This window comes from Cricetulus griseus, chromosome 7 (genome assembly GCF_003668045.3).
Source record: "Cricetulus griseus strain 17A/GY chromosome 7, alternate assembly CriGri-PICRH-1.0, whole genome shotgun sequence".
NCBI classification, from domain to species: Eukaryota; Metazoa; Chordata; class Mammalia; order Rodentia; family Cricetidae; genus Cricetulus; species Cricetulus griseus.
This window is the reverse complement of record NC_048600.1, coordinates 106,812,751-106,835,148: the sequence shown is the minus strand read 5'-3', so window position 1 is coordinate 106,835,148 and position 22,398 is coordinate 106,812,751. Positions and strand designations below refer to the sequence as shown.

General features: G+C 39.1%; 1 protein-coding gene across 18 annotated transcripts in view; it reads right to left on the bottom strand.

Annotated features, from left to right (window-relative positions):
- The window catches only part of Mbtd1 (mbt domain containing 1), a 61,320-nt gene that overhangs the window by 24,446 nt on the left and 14,476 nt on the right, over positions 1-22,398 (bottom strand). For 8 of the 18 annotated variants that reach the window (XM_027424302.2, XM_027424301.2, XM_027424303.2 and 5 more), the window contains 5 exons: positions 17,715-17,914; positions 12,770-12,909; positions 11,173-11,296; positions 9,893-9,975; positions 802-919 (listed from right to left, as the gene is read on the bottom strand). In XM_027424302.2, the coding sequence (XP_027280103.1) occupies positions 802-919; positions 9,893-9,975; positions 11,173-11,296; positions 12,770-12,909; positions 17,715-17,868 (619 nt within the window). In that variant the 5' untranslated portion in view covers positions 17,869-17,914. The remainder of the gene's footprint in view (positions 1-801; positions 920-9,892; positions 9,976-11,172; positions 11,297-12,769; positions 12,910-17,714; positions 17,915-22,398) is intronic. The other 10 variants (XM_027424306.2, XM_027424312.2, XM_027424309.2 and 7 more) reach the window with 8 other exon arrangements.

The following is a 22,398-nucleotide window of genomic DNA, read 5'->3' as shown; positions in this document are numbered from 1 at the left end:
AATCTGCCCAGCATTTTATAGAGTGAAGCTGGAAGCTGTGACTACCTTAAAGGATGGGATGAGAGGCTACTGACGATGCCCGAAAGAGCAAAGTGTCATTAGAATGATTTTTAGGGCACAGGGATGTGGCTTACTGGGAGAGGCCTTGCCCAGCAACACATAAAGCCACTTGGATTTATCCCTCACCCCTCTAGGGCACTTTTTTTCCCCCCTGAAATAAGGTTACATAGGCCTGGCTGACCTGGAACACGATACAGAGACCAGGCTGGCCTCAACTCAGGGATCTATCTGCCTCTGTCTCGGGTGTACTGGGATTAAAGGTGTGAGGCCATCACACCTGGCAACAAGGCCACTTTTAGGTAATACGGGCAGTGTACAGTAAAGCAGTAGTAAGAGTGTTATAGAGAGACAAGTTGGAGATAAAGCCCACCCAGCTGGCCTGGCTTACTGCTTTTTTTTTTCCTTTTTAATGGCTAGAAAGAACTGAAGGAACAGTATTTCCTTCAGATAAAGAAGTGACAGCTTCATGAGACTCAGATTTCATAAAATTCTACAGTTATAGCCATCTGTTTTTATGTTACTATAGTTGTTCACATGTTAAAATGGGGGAAATGGGTAGTGTAATAGAGCAAACTGTACAAATCCAAGAATTTATTGTCTGGTCTTGTACAAAAAATATCTGCCAACTCCTACTATACATGTATTATTTATTTGTAATACCCAGAAAAATTTATATATATATTTTTAAAAACAAGTTTGTATTACTAGCATTTTCTAGTAAATCATCATGTATGATTTCACCTGCTAATTTTATAATTCCAGCAATCCAGAAGACTTTGGTAGGTAGACTGCAGTCTGTATTGGGAACTTCTATTCTTACATTTTCTGAGATATCACCCCAGCAGGTCCCCATAGGTGCCTGTTATACAAAAATTATTAAGTTATCATTCAAAATTAAGTATCAACAATGGACTGCTCAAATAAATATGTCATTTTCATCCATTCATATTTTCTTAAAGTATAGTTTCTATTCATTGTTGTAAAGATTCTATTTTGAGAAAGCCAGAGTCAGACTTAAATTCAAGATAAAAGACAGAATCTGAACCTATTAGATACACGATGACTTCGAAATTCACACCAAATGTGACATCTAAGTAACAATTATTCTAAAACCTGAATTACAAACTTGGCCAACACCATAAAATCAAGGTGACTTGAGGAATTTAATGTTTTTAATGTGTACTGAATGAAAATACTTTAACCCTTAATTTTTAAAGATCTTGTCCAAGAGTAGGAAAAAAAATAAATTCAAGTAACAGGCTTTAATATGATCCGGAGAAATAAAACATGTATTTGTATTTCAAATATAAGTTAAATCCACATAATGCAAATACAGTCTATTAAGAGGGACAGGAAAAAGCAGTGGGAAAGTCATTAAAGGGGGGGGAGTGGAAGAGAGGCCTGCAGTAATTGTTAAACAATTTATTGTCTCAAAATTTCTCATGCAACAATTACTATGAAAATAAAACTTCCCATGTTAGAGCTGTAGACCATTGGCCTCCATACTACTGGTTAAGATGGCAACCCAGCAAACCTTACCTAAGAGTATAACAGTCACATTTCCCAAAAGGTAACGCTCCCATTGCTATGAATCCTTAAATTGTAAGGCAATACACAATTACTTGGACTTTATGCAACAGTAAATTAATCAAGTACATGAGTTTATAATTATTCACTAGTGCTGATAATTCTAGTCTCTGTGGCCCTGGATAATCAGGTTTCCATGAAATGTAGAACACTGGACACAAATAAAAGGATAAGGTAAGGTTCCAGAAGGCCTGATAATATGAATAAATCAGGTGAAAACAAAACAGCCTCAAATTAAAAGATAGGCAAGCACAGACATGAACTAATAAATATGGACATTGGGAAAAAAGCTACAGGTTAGGTGGGCATGGAAGGAATGCCCCTTATACTTTGATGGTAACTCAGAATAGAGCCAGCCTAAAGCAATATTTAATTCCTGCCCTCTAAACAGTTTGTAAATTTCTGAAGGAAACAGAATGTCAAATAATAGCAAACTAAGATCTAGAAACCAAAAACAGAACCAATTAATAGCTAACTCTTTGAGTAGCAAGCAATAAATATACCTTATTATCTTAGAGACACACCCAATCTCCATTATTTTTGATTATGGGGAAGAAACACATATACATCTTCCCAAGAGGGAAGGAACAAACAAAACCACCTCCTTCCCTTTTGACACAGGCTTTGCTATATAGCTCAGGCTGGCCTGGAATTTGCCATGTATACCACACTGGCCTCAAATTTGCAATGCTCCTGTCACAGCCCCCTCCCCAAAAAGTGCTAGGGTTGTAGGTTTGTGTGCCACCATGCCTGATTTTCCTTTTTAAACAGGAAGATTGGACCCTTCAGGTTCTGCTACCTCTCCCTACATCATTCTAGACTGTAGGGCCATCCCTATTGCCAGCAGATATGATCAGAAAAGGAGAGGCTAGGAAGACAGGTAACACAAACTAAGCTAACATACATCAATACAAAGACCATACATTTATTCTTGGAAAGCTAAGCAATCAGAGAAGATAGGTGAAGGTAAATGCATGCATAAAGCTGCGTTAAACTCAAGTAGGGTAGCTACTCTTTGCTTGACTGCCAAATCTATAAATTTGGTTGTTACTGAGAACTGTGGTTATGTTGACAAGCTACAGGTTAGGTGGGCACAATGCTAAATGAAATTTGCATACAGGACTCTTTTCTGGGCTAGAGTTGACAATCTGTTGCGCTGATTTCTTTTTAAAGCTTCAATATTATCTTTGGAGAAAATATTTTTTAATGTTATTTACTCAAGAAAAGAAGTGTCAATATTTACTAAAAGAAAAAAAAAAAGGTAATGCTCACTTGAGTGGGAGATCTTTGGTCTGGTCCCTATAGTCTGGATTGGTATAGGAGAAAGTAGCAGAAAGTGACATTTGTTCTTGCCTGTAAGGTTGTGGTTCTGCTAGGCCCTCTTAAACCAATCCATATGGTTTACACTATGAAAAAAAATGAAGAAACAAACATCAACAAGATAGAGCACTACAGTTATAACCGAGTATGTGCTCGATGTGTTGAAATGATAGTGATTTCATAGATAAATCTGCCCTTTTTAAAAAAATGAATATTCTTTAAGTGTGGAAGACGAAATGACCCAGGGCTTGACAGCCATCTTCATCCAAGTCATCTGTCTTCTCTTGCTGGCAGGAGGGATACCTCTGAAGTCTGGATTGGTATAGCATGAACTAGCAGAACCATCATTTACAGGTAACAACAAATTTACCTTCCAGACTCAGGATGCGAGGTCTACCTCAGGCTCCTCCCAAACAAGGAAGATCTGCTCCACCACTTCCTGCTCCAGGGCCACTCGTGAGAGCTATCTGGGAGCGACTCTCCTTCCCTGCAAAGTAAGCTGTCATCAGGTCCTGTAGAGATGGCCAAATCCAAATGCTGAGGGGGGTCCCCAACACAATGTAAGATAACCTCCACCTACCTATCTGAAAGAAAATAACCTGCAGGAAGTCTTATTTCCTTCATTCCGAGAACATTCCCAGATAGTTCAATAGCCCAGATGACTGTGTTTAGATTCTAAGAGGGCACACATGATGCATACAGAAATAAAGATTTCCTTCCACAGCACTGCAAACCTTCAACTTTTGATAACCACACTCAACCTTTAGAGAGTATAAACGGGCATAGGTTAGACCTGAATTTGTAGGTCGGAAACCAAGCAAAATCCACCATTTCTATATCTCAGAACGAAAAAGTACATGATTACTAAAGTACATGATTATTAGAGAAAGATGAACAAGGCAAGAATCCAGGCACAGTGCTGCACATCTGTAATTGCAGCACTTGGGAGGCTGAGGCAGGAGCTTTTTGAGTCTGAAGCTAGTTTGGGATACATAGCAAGGCCCTGCATCTCAATATACAACCTGACCCAAACAACAAATAAAAAGTCCAATGTATTCTGTCCAAAGTATACTCACCTGATCTGACACTAGAATCTATTGGGGGTGCGTGGGGGTGATGGCAGCATAGAAATGGGGAGTGCAAGGAAAATGGAATGTTTGAGAACACCTGAGAAAAATGCTACAAATGTTAAAAAAAAAAAAAAAGTAGAAACTACTATTGAAGCCCCTCACCCCCCGTTTTTTTTTGAGACAAGGTCTTAGTCCAGGCTGGCCTCGAACTCACCATGTAGACCAAACTAGCCTCATACTCAATGTGATCCTCCTGCCTCATTGCTTCCCAAACAAGGAAGACTTCTACGTGTGAGATTATAGGTATGTACTACCACACTTGGGTTTAAAACTGCCTAACTAAAATAAAACAAAACATAGTTTAATCATTAGGAGATACCAAAAGAAAAACAAAAACCACTCTGGGATAGAGTCTGAAGTTAAGACATTCATTGAGATTTATTTAGGCTTCCTTTTAAATTAAGTTTTCCTGAAAACCTATGGAAGGTGATTTTCACTATGGGATCTTGCTGCCTTTGTAGAGAGAATGCATTTCGTGTTAAGTGTTAGCATGGGTAGAACATTAAGCACCAGAAACCAACTCAAGTTTTCTTAGAGATTTATTTAATTTATGTAGATGAGTACTCTATCTACATGTACATCTTTATGCCAGAAGAGGGCATCAGATCTCACTAGAGATGATTGTGAGCCACTGTGTGATTGCTGGGAATTCAACTCAGGATCTCTGGAAGAACAGCCAGTGCTCTTAACCGCTGAGCCACTTCTCCAGCCCCAAGTTTTATTTTTATTAGAAATAAATTTTATAACCAAAGATAACATGGAGGTTTGATCTTCAATTATAAAAGAGATCAAGTTTTATTATGCATTTTCCAGAGTTCTCTTTCTGTGGGTCAAGGACAGAGGGGGAAACACACTAAAAGGTAATTTTAGTTGAATAATATTCCTAATAAACACGTATCTGTGAAATTATATTGTGAATTTTACTTCAAAGTTAAACTATTGTTATAGGTCATATGCAAACAAGATGGCTTCTGTTTTTCTTTTCTTTAAATTTTATTTTCTGTGCACTGGTGTTTTGTCTGCATTCATGTCTGTGTGAGGGTGTTGGATCCCTTTGAACTGTAGTTACAGACTGTTGTGAGCTGTGGGTGCTGGGGATTGAATTCAGGTCCTCTGGAAGAGCTGCCAGTGCTTTAACTGCTGACCCATCTCTCCATTAAAACAAAATAAGCACGTATGATACATGTTGCAAATAAATAAAAAACCTTTTTCTTCAAAAAGGCTGCACTCAGATTACAGATAAAAGCAACAAAGACTGTATTATGTAAGTGATACCAGGTATATTCATGGAGGCAGAATGAAAAGGTCAAACAAACTTAACTTTAAAGTTATAATATAAGCTAGGTGTGATAGATCATGTCTCTAATCACAACACATAAGAAGCTGAGGCAGGAGGACTGCCATGACTTCCAAGGTAGTCTGATCTATAGTGGTCCAGCTTTGAAAAAGAAACAATAACACCCCCATTCCCTACCACAAAACCCAACACTGACCCCCCCTCCCAACCTTAAGTCATAGCACAACTGCACATGATGGCACACACTTATAATCCCTCTTAGGAGGCTGAGACAGGAAGATTAAGTTCCAGATCAGCCTGGGTTAAGAAGTGAGAAACCCTATGTCAATTTTCTGTCAACCTCCCCTGCCCAGATAAACATCTGTGAATCTGAGGAATCTATGCAGCATCTCTAAGTGGAATATGGTTCTATATTAGTATTATGTGTTTTGTTGGTTTTTTGCCTTGTGTGGATACAACTAACCAAGAACTAAGACAGGGCTGGAGAAATGGCTAGGGGCACACTGCTTTTGTAGAGGACTTTAGTTTGTTTCTCGACACCCATGCCAGGTGACCCACACCCACTTGTGATTCTAGCTTCAAGGGGTCTGACATCTTTGGCCTCCATGGGCTTCTGTATTTATGTGCTCACCCACGTGCAGGCATATCCAGAATTAAAATAACAAAAGCAATCTGAAAAAGAACTAAAGACCTTAAATTATGAAAATTAAGTTTAAAAATTATAACTCAGCTTCAAAAAAGTAGTAAAGCTTTACTTAAGAAGTGGTCTAGGAGAGCTAAAGGATTCTGAAGATGCCACCAGCTTTGGATTACACATTAGTTTTAATGTTTCTGATAGTCTCACACTGCAGCCAGGTTTGCCTGGAACTCACAGTGCTCTTGTCTCAGATTCCTGACTCCTGGGATAACAAGTATGTGCTACCATATCTGGTTAATTTAGGATTAAGTAAAAATTTTTATTATCCAATTCAGTGATTTCCACCTCAGGACTACAAAACAAAGGAAAGGTGGACAATGGTTGGAGACCAATTTGCCAAACCAGTCAGGGTAGTTTCTTGTGACTAAAGTCTGAGTCAGATTTTATGAGGAAAGAAATAATATGGGAAAGGACAAAAGGGACTCAAATTTCATTGTAGACTTATTTTCTTTTTGGTGGTAATGAGGTCTCACCAAACTGCCCAGGCTGGCCTTAAACTTGTGATCCTTTTGTAGATGAGATTATAGGGCTACAGCACCAGGGTTGGTTCCAAAGAATTTTTGTTTGTTTATTTATCAGACAAAGTCATGCTATGTCACCTAGTAGGCCTGGTACTGAGTACACACACAATGCTGCCCACTTGGTTTATCCTTCTGAGTGCTGTGATCATCACTTGACTCCATATCTTTATTTTCCTAAATTTGTATTTTAAATTATATTTATGCATGTGTGTCTGTGGCTTTTTGTATTATGAAGGTGCCCATGGAGGCCATAGGCATCAAATCTCTGTAGAGCTGGAGTCACTGGCAGTTCTGAACCACTCAAGTTGGGTGCTGGGAACAGAACTTGAGTCCTGCAAGAGCAGTGTATGAGCTTAAGGGCTGAGCCATCTCTCTAGTCTTACAGTGTATGTTGTGGAACTTCATTTCCAGAAATCTAAATAACTTCACACTTGAAAGTGTCTGTCTGTTTTAAGTGCCTTGAAAAGGTAGGGTATTTGGACCCTTACTTGAGTAGAGGCTGGTTAAACTGGAAAATCCAGGCAGTCAGGATTCTGACAACACGCTCACAACAACTCCTGTTTCAACCAGAACAGCTTTGCTTCTGCATCACACATTACAGATGAGCATTTATAAATTAGGTTTGGAAAAGAATCTCTACCAGCAACAAGGCTCCTATTTGATACTCAAGTTGGCAAGAGGGCAGACTTGAGTCTCTAAGAAGAAAACCCTCTTAGAGAACATGTGAAATCTTAGAGGGATGATGGTATGAGACAAGGTCTTCTGTTCCCAGTAATTACGGGTCACAGACTTCCCACAGCCCAAACCAGTAACTTTTCTTAGAGACAAGATAGAAAATGATCTCTGGGAAAGACTGGAGAGTCAACTCTGAAGAATAAAATCAAGTTTAGCATAGTTCTACCTCTTAAATCAAACGGCTTCAACTGAAAATGTTGATTAAAGCAACAAAGTAAATTCACTATACCAAGTCAAAGGTTTTCCTCTCTGGTAAGGAGGAGGAAGCAGTGAGGAAAGGAGAGTGAAACAGGAATGATGGGCTCCACAGACACTTTTTTCTGAGTGAGAAAGTGAAGGTGCCACATTATCCTTATTTAGCTATCCTATTCTACGCCATAGACTATCCTTCTTTACTGCTAGTCTTGAACTCACTATGTAGCTGAGGCTAGCCTAGAACTCTTGCATCCTTCTGCTTCCACCTCCCAAGTGCTAGGATTGTAGGTATATGCTACCATACAGATCCTGAACTGGATTTTAAATTATAAAATCTATATTCTCCTTGTTAAAAAAAGCAAAACATTGCAAGTCTAAAGGTCCTTTATTACTATCTCCAACCCCATTCAAACAGCTCCATTTCACATAACCACAACTCTCAAGTTTATTATCCATTTTTCTGGTCCTTTTTGGAATTGTACGTATTTCCAAGGTAAAATTACCTGCCCCATGACCATTTCAATGTTAAAATAGCAAAGCTGTAAGCAAAATCAACCAACTTAATTATTTTAAGTGATGTACTCGAAGAACTTGATTCATCAGTATAATTGTTCAAAGATGTGGACTGGAACTGAAATACACTTTCAGGACCCTGAAATGCTATTTTTTAAAAAATATTACGGTACTTATATAAAAAGGCTTGACCTGGTTTATGACATAAAACATTAAAAAGAAGATCTAAAGGAAGATGAAAGCCATTTAAAAAGAGACAACAGACAAATGTGCCAGCAATCTTGGATGAAGACTTACTATGGAATTCTGAGCATCTCAGCACCACAGAGCAACACTGTGAGGGCTGGGTTTGTGCTTTGTGCTCTGCAGTGCTAAGTATAGGACCTTTTGTGAGTGGCTGGGTAGGTGTCCTGCCAGTGATTGACACCCCCAGCTCTGTAGTTCTCTTTGTAGCTGTTGTACATAATGCAACCATATATGTTACACAGTTCACTAATATGTCAGTATTTCCAACAATATAGCATAAATCACCCACTTGGACTCTCAGATAAGCACCTAAAGGTTACATTTTAGGTTATCTCAGACAGCATGCCACAGACAAAGGGCTTAACATTTGTACCTTAAAGGAAGAAAACCAAGAAATTAATGCACGGGGTTTAATATACATTTATACTAGTGAATTAATATGCTTCCGTCTGATAAAAATCCTTCACTGGCAGAATGAGAGAACTCATTTGGATTTCATGGTAAGAAAGCATGTGTAGTTTTGTTCACATGCTGTTATTTATTAAAGCCCTTAGCAAAATGTTAAGTGTGAAGAAAATTGCATTAATTCATAACTTTTCTGTTTATGTACACACAGAAGTATACAGTCTCTAAATATAAATTAATCATGTCAGGTTAAGAAATATTAGGGCATATTACCAAAGATAAATCAAAGTGAAATAATATGACATCTGACACATTGTTTTTACATCAGATGCTCTGAAAACAGTATTTTTCAAACTGTTTTTAATGACACAGATTACTTACTCTAACTCACAAGAAAACATTCCTCCTGCTGCTTCTTTTTTTCTGTTTTTTTTTTGAGACAGGGTTTCTCTGTGGCTTTGGAGGCTGTCCTGCTGCTTCTTTAGTGTGATTTTACATTTGGAGGCAAAAACAGAACTGGAGGAGATAACTCTTTTAGAAATTACCTGTTTAAGTTGTAAAATTTTTGGGATGTGCTAGGCTGAGCCACATGACACTGCCAACCAGTTTTGTTATAGGATTCTTTCCACATACTTCATGTTTCATATGGTTTAACATGGAAACTGGATGAGAGTAATTTTTATTGTTCAAAAATCACTCATATTGTAACTAAAAGCTTTTAAAAAAATTTTATGGTCACTGATGTTTTTGCCTACATGTATGTCACAAGTCGTGGAACTAGAGTTACAGACAAGTGTGAACTACCACGTGGATGCTGGGAATTGAACCCAGTCCCCTGGAAGAGAAGCCAGTGCTCTTAACTGCTGAGCCATTTCACCAGCCTGCAACTAAAAAAAAAATTAATGCTGGAGGCAAATCACAGGTCCTTGAATGTTCCAGGCAATCACCTTGCCACTGACCTACAACACTTCAGAAGCCCTCAAAAGGAGCTTTTTTTGTTGGGATAACAAGGATTTTACTTGTAAACCACAAGAAGTTATTCTTAACTATTAAGTATAACAATAAAGGAGAAACATTTTTATTTTATGGTATAAACAAAAACTTTCTAAGGATAAGATGATGAGGGGTTAGTGTACCTTCAGATGTAAAGATCGCATTTCACGTAAGGGAGAAATTCCATACTCACATGCTTAAAGCAGGCGACTGGAGCTGCTATGAAGCTATTGCTGTTGATGTAGTTACCCCAGCTGAAGCCTTCCACGGAGACTGCTGAAATAGAGTAAACTTAGATGTAATTGTTTAACATTTTATTAAAAAAAAATTGTTCCTCATTTATTTAATGTGTGTTGGGGAGCATGTGTACCAAAACATGTGTGTGGAGCTCAGAGGGTAACTTCTGGGAGTTCTCCTTACAGCATGTGGGGCCCAGGGACTAAATTCAGGTTTCTACACTTTTATTTGCTGAGTCACATCTTGCTAGCCCCAAAGTTATTATTATTTTTATTTTGTTGTTGTTGTTTTTCAAGACAGGGTTTCTCTGTGTAGCCCTGGCTGTCCTGGAACTCATTCTGTTGATCACACTGGCCTCAAACTCAGAGTTCCACCTGTCTCTGCCTCCCGAGTGCTAGGATTAAAGGCCTGTGCCATCACAAAGTTTTTGAGTTGGGCTGTGGTGGTGGCATGCCTTTAATCCCAGTACCTGGGGAGACTTAGGAGACAGATGTAGGCAGATCTTGGAGTTTGAGGCCAGTCTGGTCTACAGAGTTGAGTTTCAGGACAGTCAGGGCTACGTAGACAAACCCTGTCTTCAAAAGAACAAAACAAGCAAACAAACAAAAAACCCCAACCAACCCCTAAAGTTTTTGGTGAAATGTGATGACACATGCCTGTACTCCAAGCACTTGAGAGATGATGGCAGGGGGATCAGAGTCAACTAGGGCTATATAGTAAGACCCTCTTTCCAAAACCCACTGTCATCAAAAGCTTTTGTTTTCCCATAAAGATGAAAGAACTTGACTATATGACCTTTTACTGGTTAAACCCCTTTTCTAAATACTTGCTACCCAAAGTATACTACTTTCAGAGTTTCATGGATTTTCAGGCATTTGCATGGACTATTTCAAAACATTTTGGATTTCAGATTTTCTTTTTTGGTAGGAGAAACTGGATGGAGGGCCTAATGCCCTAGGTGAGTACTTACCACTAAAAAAATGCCTTCCCCAGATCAGATTTCTTTTTTCTGATTGGTGATTTCCCACTTGTATTTACAAACACATTACCACCACCACTAGAACGTCTTTGTGTGTCAACTAACCCCTTCTTCTATAATAATTAACAACCAACCACCTGATACCAGGAAGCGCAGTCTTAATGTGCTAACAGAAAAAATATAGCTCAAACATAGCCCAAGGTTAAAATGCTATTACTTGAAACCAGTCATATGAATAATTCTTTTATTACACTCACCAGAATTACCTGCTTTTGTCTTTGCTTGATTTTGCAAGGTAGCTTGATATTGAGCATATGCAGCTAATTTAGCAACTAAAGGCTGTTTCTGAAGAACTTTTGCTTTCTTTGTTGGAGGCTTACCCTGAAACAAAAAAAGTTAAGTAAATAGAGTTCTTCACCCCCCCTCCACAAGTGAAATTTAACATGATTGCATACTAATTCTGCTTAAATACTGAGGGTTTAGAAAATTATTAAAGCAGAGGAAACATACAAGGAATTTTAACGTGAGAGTTTTCTTTTTGTTCTGCTACAATGTAGTTATCTAATATGGACAGCAGAGCTGGCACAGACTAAAACAGCAATATGCGAATTAATATGTTAATAAAAATTATATTCCATAAAATGTTAAAATATAGGCTGTGGTGGATACTTGACCTCTTCTTATAGTAGACAGAATCAGTGTTATTCACTCATGCAGCTGCGAAGCATTGCTACTGATATGGTAAGAAAGACAACTGAATGTTCAAAGAGCAAGTGACTGAGGTTTATACCTTTAGTGCTAACGGAAAAGGTCAATGACATAATGATCATGGCCAAATTCAGTGTGACAAACTGCCATCCATTTGGGTACAGACCACTGCTCAGGATCTTTGGGAACTGTCTATCTGAAATATAGAAATACATCTAAGTGATGTATTTCCTTCATCTGGGGGATTTAAATAACTTTTCAGTGCTATGTAATGATCACAATAAGTTAAATGAGGAAAACTGTGACCATACAAAAGATAATTACAAAAATCAGTACTCTACTGCTTTAAGAAATTTTTAGATGGTACAGTAACAACTAAGTCAATTAGTCAAGACTCCAGGATTCTGTAGGCACTCATATACACTTAAAAGAAGATGATTTTCTTTTCATTTCATGGATTTTTTTTTTTTTTTTTAAAAAGGTGAGTTATATTAGCAAACATATTTGGTTAAGGCATCAAATTGTATGAAGTTGAACTTGCGTATCACTGACAAAGCTGGGGTTCATCACCAGCAAAAAACCCAAGAACAAAAGCCAAAGTAAAAAGCATGATGAGGGAAAGAAAAAACAAAGCAAAAAAACCCCCAGAAACACCCAAAGAATAAATCATTTTCACCAAAATGGTGATTCTACCTTGTTTTTATTTATTTGATTTTTGACACAGGATTTCTTTGTGTAGCTTTGGAGCCTGTCCTGGAACTCTCTGTAGACCAGGCTGGCCTCGAGCTCACAGAAATCTGCCTGCCTCTGCCTCTCTGGTGCTGGGATTAAAGGCGTGTGCCACCAGCGCCTAGCATCTACCTTGATATTAACTCAAGGTAACATTGGGGAGGGAGCAGAAGAGAAAATGGCTATATTTTCTACATATAATAAGGTGTTTCATTGTACTTATGTGGGAAAAGGTATTTTTAGTTCATTTATATGCTAGTTTACAGCTCATTTTGGAGAGCCTGTCTTCACCAAGTAAGATACTGTAAGGCTGTAAGTCATCAGCTGGTTGGGCAGAGGTGGAGTGCAGTGAACCACAGTCAGATGACAAGTAAGTAAAAGCTGTGTGAAACAGGAAGAATAAGAAGGTTTCTGTACCGTTACCTGAAGTCTGGCCAGAATGCTTGCCTTCTTAGAGTTTGACGAGTAACTTCTTGAACAAGAAACACTGCAGAAACGTTTTGTTTTAGAGTAAAAAGCGTCTCGTACACCGACCATCCCACACATTTCACAGGTAGCTAATTAATAAAATAAAAACAACGGTATGAAAGTTCATATCATAAAATCAAATCTCTCCACCTGTCTACAGGTATTTATCTAAAAATCTGCAATGAATTTTTTCTCCATTCTCATACACAAATGATAAAGTTATATATAGGACCTGTATGATGCCCTGGTGGTGGTGGGTCTATAAAGTCTGAAATTTTCCTGAAGTCCTAAAGGCTTTAAAATGGTGAAGGGGTATGGTGATGCATGTCTATAACCCCAGCACTGAGTGTGTATGTGTAGGGAGGGAGGGAGGTAGACCCTGTTTTCAACTAACATTTTCCTAATGCTAACTATGAGAGAGAGAGAGAGAGAGAGAGAGAGAGAGAGAGACCCCGTTTCCAACTAACATTTTCCCAATGCTAACTATGCGGTAGGCATTTTCATATATACTGAAATATATATATATATACACACACATACATACATACATATATATATATATATAATGAATTTCAGCTTTTAATAGGATTATGAGCAAAAGATGAAAAGGAGTACAACATAATTAAGGATTAACAAAATTATAGCAAAAGTCTTTAAAATATTGCAAAGGCTGAAACCAAAGAAAAGGAAGTATTTAGAAAAATTAAGAGGATTCTTTCAAATTATGTCCAGGGGACATAGAAGGACAAGGCAGGCTCCGAGTGTGAGGCAGAGGTCACGGCAAGAGACAGCTCAGCTTCTGATGGATATTACTTAATGACTAACAGCCCAAAAGGCAGAATTACATAAACACATGTCACACGAACCAAAATTCAAAAGAGACAAACAGCTGGGCCTGGCTATGTAAGCAGGCTGAGGCAGAAGAGTTGAGAGTTCAAAGTCTGCCTAGGCTATACAGTCAACTCAAGGCCAGTGTGGGTTAATTAAGTAAAATACTGTCTCAGTAAGAAGTGGGCTGGGATACAGTTCAGTGGCAGAGCACTAGCATGTACAAGGTCCTAGGTTTAATCCTTAGTACTACCTAAGAGAGAGAACAAAACAAAACAAAAATCCATAGGTTAACGTTCCATCCAAACGGTTAAACTGAAGACACCTTGTAGCATAACTAGCACTTACAAATCCATGAGAATTGGAAACAAGACAGAACACCAAATAGCCAAGACATTAGCAATGAATACTGGGCGTTCTATTCGCTAAAAAAAAAAGAATGGTTCTCTACAAATTCTAGATCATTAAAAAGATTTTCAATTATCTATTATTAAAAAAGAAAAAAAAGTCTGCTATAGTGGCACACTGTTTTGATCCTAGCACTTGAGAGGCAAAATCAGGCCCTGTAACCACAGTGAATTCCAGGCCAGGCTGGTCTACATCACCAAAACCAAACCAAACCAAACCAGTCAATCAGACAATGAATCCTGACTAGATTATACATCACACTACAATGCTCTTTTGTGGTTAAGATTTCCACACTGGTATGGCATCACCAAACCACAACAAGAATATTTAGTAATAGGAATTAAGTTTTTTTTTTTTTTTTTTTTTTTTTTAAAGACAAGGTCTGACTATATAGCACTGGTTGGCTTGGAATTCACTATGTAGTCTAAGGGCCTTAAACTCATAGAGCTCTGCCTGCCTCTGGTCTCCAGGTGCTGGGATCAAAGGTGTGCACCACCATACCAAGTTCAGTATTTCTTACAGTTTTCACATAGCTTTGTCAACTGTGACAGCTGGAGTAGAAAACACCTAGGAAATCCTTCTTTTCGGGTTTGTGATGCTAGATTTAACATAGTATCTTTCCATGCAAGGAAAGAGCTCTACTGAAGAGCCACACATCTCTCTTTCCCTAGGTATATCAGTTTTTTTTTTTTTTTTTTTTGAGACAGGGTCAAGTCTTGACTGTCCTGGGACTTGCTACTGTGTGGACCAGGCTGGCCTCAACCTCAGAGAGATCTCCTGCCTCTGTCTCCAGAGTGCTGGGATTATTCCTGGTCCTAAGTACATTTTAATTCATTGGGGGCAATCTTTTTGTTTTGTTCCCAATACAAAGTCTCATTATACAGCCCAGGCTTGCCTCAAACTCTCAATCTGCCTGCTGCAGCCTCTCAAGTGCTGGGATTATTGGGTGAATTAATTACCAGATGACCCTAGTGCATTTTGGTAAATGAAGTTCTGTGACAGTGTATACGTTATGCATATGTGTGTGTGTGTGTGTGTTTGAGTTCATGTGTGTGTGCGCACATGTCCCCTCATGCATGCTGCCTGTGCATGTGGAAGCCAGGCGTCAACTTCAGCTGTTGTTCCTTAGATGCCATCTACCTTGTTTGCTTGAGACAGTCTGGCCAGGTGGTGGTGGCACATGCCTTTAATCCCAGCACTCGGGAGGCAGAGGCAGGTGGATCTCTGTGAGTTCCAGGACAGCCAGTGCTGAAAACATGTCTTGAAAAACCAAAACCAAACCAAAAAGAGACTGGCTCAAAGCTTGCCAAGTAGGTTAAGCTGACTTGCCAGTAAACTCCATAGATTTACCCATCTCCATCACCTTAGTGCTGGCTTCGATTACAGTAGCCACTATCATACTTGTCTTTTTACATGTTATCTGGGATCAAACACAGGTCCTCATGCTTACACAGCATGCACTTTACTGACTGAGCTAATAATGCCTCAAACACTGAAGTTGATTTAAAAAAAAAAAATGTTTCTTGGATAACTTCCTTGTTAGTCCATGATGGATCTTCTTGCTTTAGCCTCTTCAAATGTTGCCACTGCAGCCACTCTTAGCTAAGTACAATTTTTTAAATATGGTTTGAAGAACTCTGTACCAGACTCTACCATGTTCAGCTTCTTAGTTAAAAGACAGTAGGAGGCAAAAAAAGAAAAAAAAAAAAAAAAGATTATCACCATCTGTAAATGAATCACAGCTTAAAAATTAGATGACATAGCATCCAACACTAGATGACAGAATTGAAAATTTCTGCTGTCAAAGGTTGGTAAGAAAGGTAAGAAAAAAGCTTCCAAAAGAGATTCAAAGCCCCAAGATTAGTTTAGGTTGTTTATATATGCCATAAGACAACAACAAACGGCTGGGCAGTGCTGGCACACACCTGTAACTCCAGCACTTGGGAGGCAGAAGCAGGTGGATCTCTGAGGTTGAGGCCAGCCTGATCTAAAGAGAGTTCCAGGGATAACAGAGAAACCCTATATCAAGAAACAAAAACAAAAAACAACCAAACAAAAGTAACAACAAACAAATAATGAGCTGGTTCTATAGGTAAAGGCACTTGCCAAAGCAAGCGTGGCAACCTGAACTGAATCCCACACATGCACATAAAAGTGGAAGAGAAATGACTACACAAAATTGTCTTTCTGATCTTTCCTAGTGCATTAAGGCATGTGCACCAACATAAATGCCTTCACCATTTTCTCCCCACCTCTCAAAAAAAAAAATGCTAAAAGAAATATCTATTATTTGAAATTCAGTATTATTTTAGAAAAAGACAGTGACTTAACTGCAATGTCTCAAAGAAGACAGCAAGGCTGAAATACCTTTTGGCCTGCTCACAGTGTAACCAGCCATTTGCTGGCAATGTTTTGAGGATGGGGTGCAAATCAGGAGGAGCTGTTCCTATTAGCAAATAATCTGAATATCCCAGGAAAAGTGTCCAGAATATTGATGAATGGAATTACTTAAATGGAGGAAATGACTGTGGTTATTTGATATGCCTACCAAAGGAAGTGATCAAGTGTGAAAAAAATCACCATAAAAAGATTAGAATTATTCTGGCAGCTTGATTTAAAAAGAGAGAGGAAAAAAGGTCACTTTCTTCATAACGGTGATTCTCAATACACATGCACACATGCTTTTTTATTTGTGGTCCTAAGGATGGAACCCAGGCATTGTGTACACTAGGGAAGCATTACCTCTTGGCATCTAGTTTAGCCTTAAAAGTAGCATTAAAACTAAATGAAGAGTCAAAACAGGGTAATTCTGGTTCAATATAAAGCAAATACTAGTGCTGAGAACCAATAAAAAATGAGACCATTTTCTGTGTAAGATCGGCAGCACTGCTGGGCATTGGTGGCTCATGCCTTTAATCCCAGCACCTGGGAGGCAGAGGCAGGCGGATCTCAGTGAGTTCAAGGCCAGCCTGGTCTCCAGAGCGAGTGCCAGGATAGGCTCCAAAATTACACAGAGAAACCCTGTCTTGAAAAACCAAACCAAAAAAAAAAAAAAAAAAAAAAAAAAAAGATAGGCAGCACCTTATACTGAGGGTGGTAACTTATGTTCTGGGCATGATGGGGGCAAGTGAGGCAGGAGAACTAGCTCAAGTTCCAGACCAGCATGTGATTCAGTGCAACCTGTTCTGAAAAGCACCAACCAACCCTCAACTGCCCCCCTGGTTGCCGCATAGTTTATAACTGTCACAGAGAAGCTCTATCTCAGTGTTTTTAAAAACTATGATCCTCCCCATTTTCAGTCCTATAAGGATAGTCATTAACTGAATTTATGTCTTACAATAGATTTTCTTCTACTTGCTTCCTACTAGAAGGTAGGATGGCAGAGATAAACTCTGTGATCTTGACTGGAACTTATGAGTTTCAGGTTCAATTTCTTCAAACAATCCTTTAAAAATTCTAAAGGAGAGGTCAGACATGGTACCACTGTTTATAATCCCAGCACCTCGAAGGCTGGATGATTATGAGTTCTTAACCAGTCTGGGATACACAGCAGGCACTGTCTAAAAATAAAATAACCAAACCAACTTAACAAAAACGTTAAATGAAAACATACCCTCAAACACAAAGTTATACAATAGGTTAAAGTGTAGACACTCACCCATGCCAGATTTACCATCTGGGTATGTGTAGACTTGTCCATTATTTTTGATAATTGGGAGATTGGAAGGTAAAGGAGCAACTTCTTCTTCACTCTCCTCGGAGCTGGAGCTGCTACTTGTGTCCTCACTGCAGCTATCATAGCCGTCAAACATCCCGAACCAATCTTCTTTTTCTTTTGGATTGTGAAGAATGTTCTGTCTTCGTAGAAGAAACCAGTGACATATGACACAGTGCTCACATACCTCCCCTTTACAAGCCCTTAACACAAATTCTGCTAAGTGAGATGTGACAAACGAAATCTAGTACTGAGAACAGATAATTTATGCTTGTTTATTGGGATAGGGTCTCTTTGTTACAGCTCAGGTTGGCCTCAAACTCAGGTGATCCTCCAATTTCAGTCTCCCAAGCTGCTGGGATTATAGGTACAGGCTTAGCAGACAACATTATTTTATAATGAAATACTAAACACTGTGGCAAAATGCACTTCTTTACTATGAGACACAAATTAGCTTAATGATGACAGAACAGAGAATGATGTAATGACTTGTATATTTAATGAGGCATGTCCCTCCTCCCCTCTATGAAATTACGCCATATCCTTTTAAAAAAATAAGATATAGTGGGGTGGTCATGGCGCACACCTTTAATCCCAGCAGGGAGGCAGAGGCAGGTGGATCACTGTGAGTTTGAGGCCAGTCTGGTCTACAAAGTGAGATCCAGGACAGACAGGGCTACACAGAGAAATCCTGTCTTGAAAACCAAAAGGAGAAGAAAGAAGAAGAAGAAGAAAAAAGAGATGCAAACATTATTTCTTATTTTGCCTTTTATTTCTAAAATTCTAAGTTTTGTAAGAAAATATAATTTTAAAAAATGCATGTGGGTGTTTGGTCTGCATGTATATCTGTGCATCGACTGTGTACCCATGAGACCAGAAGAAGTTGTTGAACCCCCTGGAATTGGAGTTACAGACAGCTGTGAGCTGCCACATGGGTGATGGGAACTGAACCTGTGTCCTCTGGAAGAGCGTTAACCACTGAGCAATCTTTCCAGACCTCTTTCTTATTTTCAGACAAAGTTTGCTTGAAAGGCTGGCCTCAATCCTTCTGACAGCCCAAGTGGCTGAGATTACACAGGTGTCTTCGGTGCCCAATTTGGATCCTCAGATCATGTACTGGAAATGTTATACCCTCACAATTGACTTAGGAGTTTCCCTTGGAAAATTTTGCATGTTCCAATAATGTTGCTACAACTCCTGGCCCCTTTATAGTACTCTTATATTGTTCTAAGCAACTTTTGGATAGTTTTATAAATTAAATCTATCTCCAAAGAGTCAAGTTCAGATACTATTGGAATATTTAAAAGAGAAGAAACCAGACTCTAAAGGCAATTCCAGAAGAGAAGTTTTGTCAATTTACCCCGATGAGGTAGATGATAGGGAATGGACTAATCTTCATTTGATAGTGTGGTACTATGAACACAAAATTCTGACCAACCTGCCAATATTACTGGAGAACTCCAGTTTTTTTTTTCTTAGTCACCTAAGAACTACTTATCAAACACCCATGTACCTCAACTGTGCACACAGCGGACATAGTTCTTACATATGGTGGCATGGACTGAGAGACGGTGTAGTTATGTGGCAGCAGAATAACTAAGATGGGGCTGGTAGCATATTCAATGGTGATACCATAGCACCTTCTTCTGGAGATAAGGTCTTCCTGTTAGAAGGAAGCCTATTAAGACACAGGATGTTCTAAAGGGGAGGTAAAATGTCATCTTTTAGGGAGTAAACTCTTTAAGCTGCAGGAAGTCCCTGAAACTGACCAGATACACTAGATGCTCACTGGAAGGAAGCAACTTAAAAGCTGCAGGAAGTCCCTGAAACTGACCAGATACACTAGATGCTCGCTCCCTAAGCATGTAAGTACTAAGGATTCCCGAGAAACACTGTCTGGAAAAGGTAAGAGACCAGCTGAGCTACATCCAGCTTGTGTAGCATGCTCCAGGTTTCCAGCGTTTGTGAGCCTGTCACCCATGCATGCTGGGGTGTGCTTTGGTGATGCAACTGTCTTTGAGTCATTTTTGCTCCTTCTAGTAACCCCTTACCCATAGTCCTGTAACACCAACTTACTGACTCACCAAGCTGGAATTTGGTATCCTTACTTTGCTTTGTTTGTTATCAGTTCCTATCTGAGGTAAGTAGACATTAGTTCATATCTCCCCTGGGGAATAGTGTCACATAACATGAGATAAGAACCCAAGGACACAAACGGTGACCCTTGTATATCTGCTGATGGAATAGGCAGAGGAAGGATCAAAATAAAGGATTATGAGTTGGGCATGGTGGCTCATGTTTTAATCCCAGCATTGGGAGTAGGGTGGGTCGTGGTGTGGCATGAGTGTGTGTATGTGTGTGAAGAGGCAAATGAATCTCCACGAGTTTGAGGTCAGCCTGGGTCATATAATAAAGAACTCTTCTCTAAAAACAAACGCAAAAGATAAAGAATTTGGGGCTGTAATAACCTAGATACACCGACAGTTTGGCTATGCTTAGTATAGTGGAATGGAGATGATGGTCGGGAGGATTTGTAGTCAGATCATTACGGTCAGGATTTCTTCCCACAGGGCAAAGAAAAGACAGTATATGAATGATATACCACAGCATATGCAGTTTATAATGTTAACTAACACCAGTTAGACTAGACTCTAAATAAATTCATACACCTACTTGCAAGCAGAAATATCCATGAAGACTCTACATGCCAAATGAGATGGCACAGGGCTGCAGAACAAGTTTAATGACCTGACTTCAGTCCCTGGATGCCATGGTAGAAGGAAAGAACCAACTATCGGAAAACTGCTCTGAGGTCTCCACATGTGCCATGACATGTATACACTGATGTTATTCGCCCATGCACGCACGCACACAGAGTAATAGAACAATAATAAAAGACTCCATATAACCTTTAAACCCAGCATTAGCAGATCTGTGAGTTTGAGGATAGTCTGAGTTTCAGGACAGACAGGGCCTGTAGGAAGACCCTATCTCAAATAAACAATGACAACAACAACAACAACAACAACAAAACTCCCCAAACAAAAATCTGTCCCTAAAGTCCCAAAACAAAAATTACTTCCCCAAATAAAGATTCCCAAGCGCCAGTGCATGCACGCTCACACACCCACCCACCATACAGATGCTTGCCTACTACAGAGCCATTTAGCAAGCAAGTAATACAGTTAGCAATAGCTTATTCTAACTCTACTTTCAGAAAGTGTTTCAAGGGATTATGATTCCAAATGGTACAGTTTTAATAATCACAGGCTGTTAATATTTGTTTTAAAAAGAGTTAATACCAGACATGGTGGCATACACCTTGTTCTAGTTTGTGTTCTGTTGCTCTGATAAATACTATGACAAAATCCAACTTGGAGAAGAAGAGGAGTTTACTTCATCTTACATTTGAGGTTAACAGCCCATCACCCTCCTTCTCCCAGTGGGCTTTGCCCTCCTTTACCAATTAATGATTTTAAAAAATGTTGCACAGACATGTTAACAGGTCACTCTGACTAGAGCAATTCTTCAACTGAGGTCCCTTTTCCAAGATGATATTAGGCTTACCAAGTTGACAACAAAAGCTAACCAGCACTACATCTGAAATCCCAAAACTGCAGGCAGGAGGATCACAACTTCAAGGCTAGCATCTGCTAAAGTACCATGATCATTTAGGGTTTTTTTGTGCTTTCAAGGTGTCTTAGAGCCTTTAATATGCTTATGGACATTATTAAAAAGGAACATCCAGTATTATAGATGGATGCTCTCTGACCTTTTCTATAGTCCTACTATACACAGAAAAGATCTTTATAAACATGTAGAAGAATGATTTCCTGTATACACCCAGGCTAAGAAAATCTGGCTATGCCAACATATTGTATGAGTATTTGACATATTTGCAACTTAATTTTTTAAAAATTATTTGTAGTTATTAAGTGTGAGGGTAGGTACCCATGGAGGCCAGAAGATCTCATATATCCACTGGAGCTGGAATTACAGGTTGTGACCTGAACTTGGGTCTTTTCCAAGTGTAGCAAGTGTTCTTAATTGTTGAGCCAGTTCTCTTAACCACTAAGCCATCTCTCCATCCACAGAATTTTCCTTCCTTTTCTTTTTCTTTAAATAACTATAGGCCTATACTGCCAAGTCTGAGTAATTTACTCTATTTTCTATTGTCTGAAAATCCCCCACGGCAAGAAGTGGCTGTAGTTTACCAGTACCTCAACTATCAGGTGATAGTTATTTTCAAATTTGTCAAATATTACCACATAAGCAAATATCAGACATACAATCAACTATCAGCAGAAACAGAAGGCAGGTCAGAAGAGGTTGTTGAATCCCCTTAAACTGGAATTACAGGCAGCTGTAAGCCATGAAGTGGGTGCTAGTAACTAAATCTGGTACTCTGCAAGAACAGTGCTTTTAACCCCAGAGTGGACAACAAGGAGTTCAACTAGGGTCAGTGAGACAGCTCAGTGTGTTAAGGTCACCAAGCTGAACACCTGAAATAGATTCTCAGGACTAAGCAGTGGAAGGAGAGATCAACTCCTGTAGATTGTCCTCCAAATTCCACGCCCCTCCCCCTAAAGAGTTCAAACAGATGATCTAAAATACAATTAACAGACAC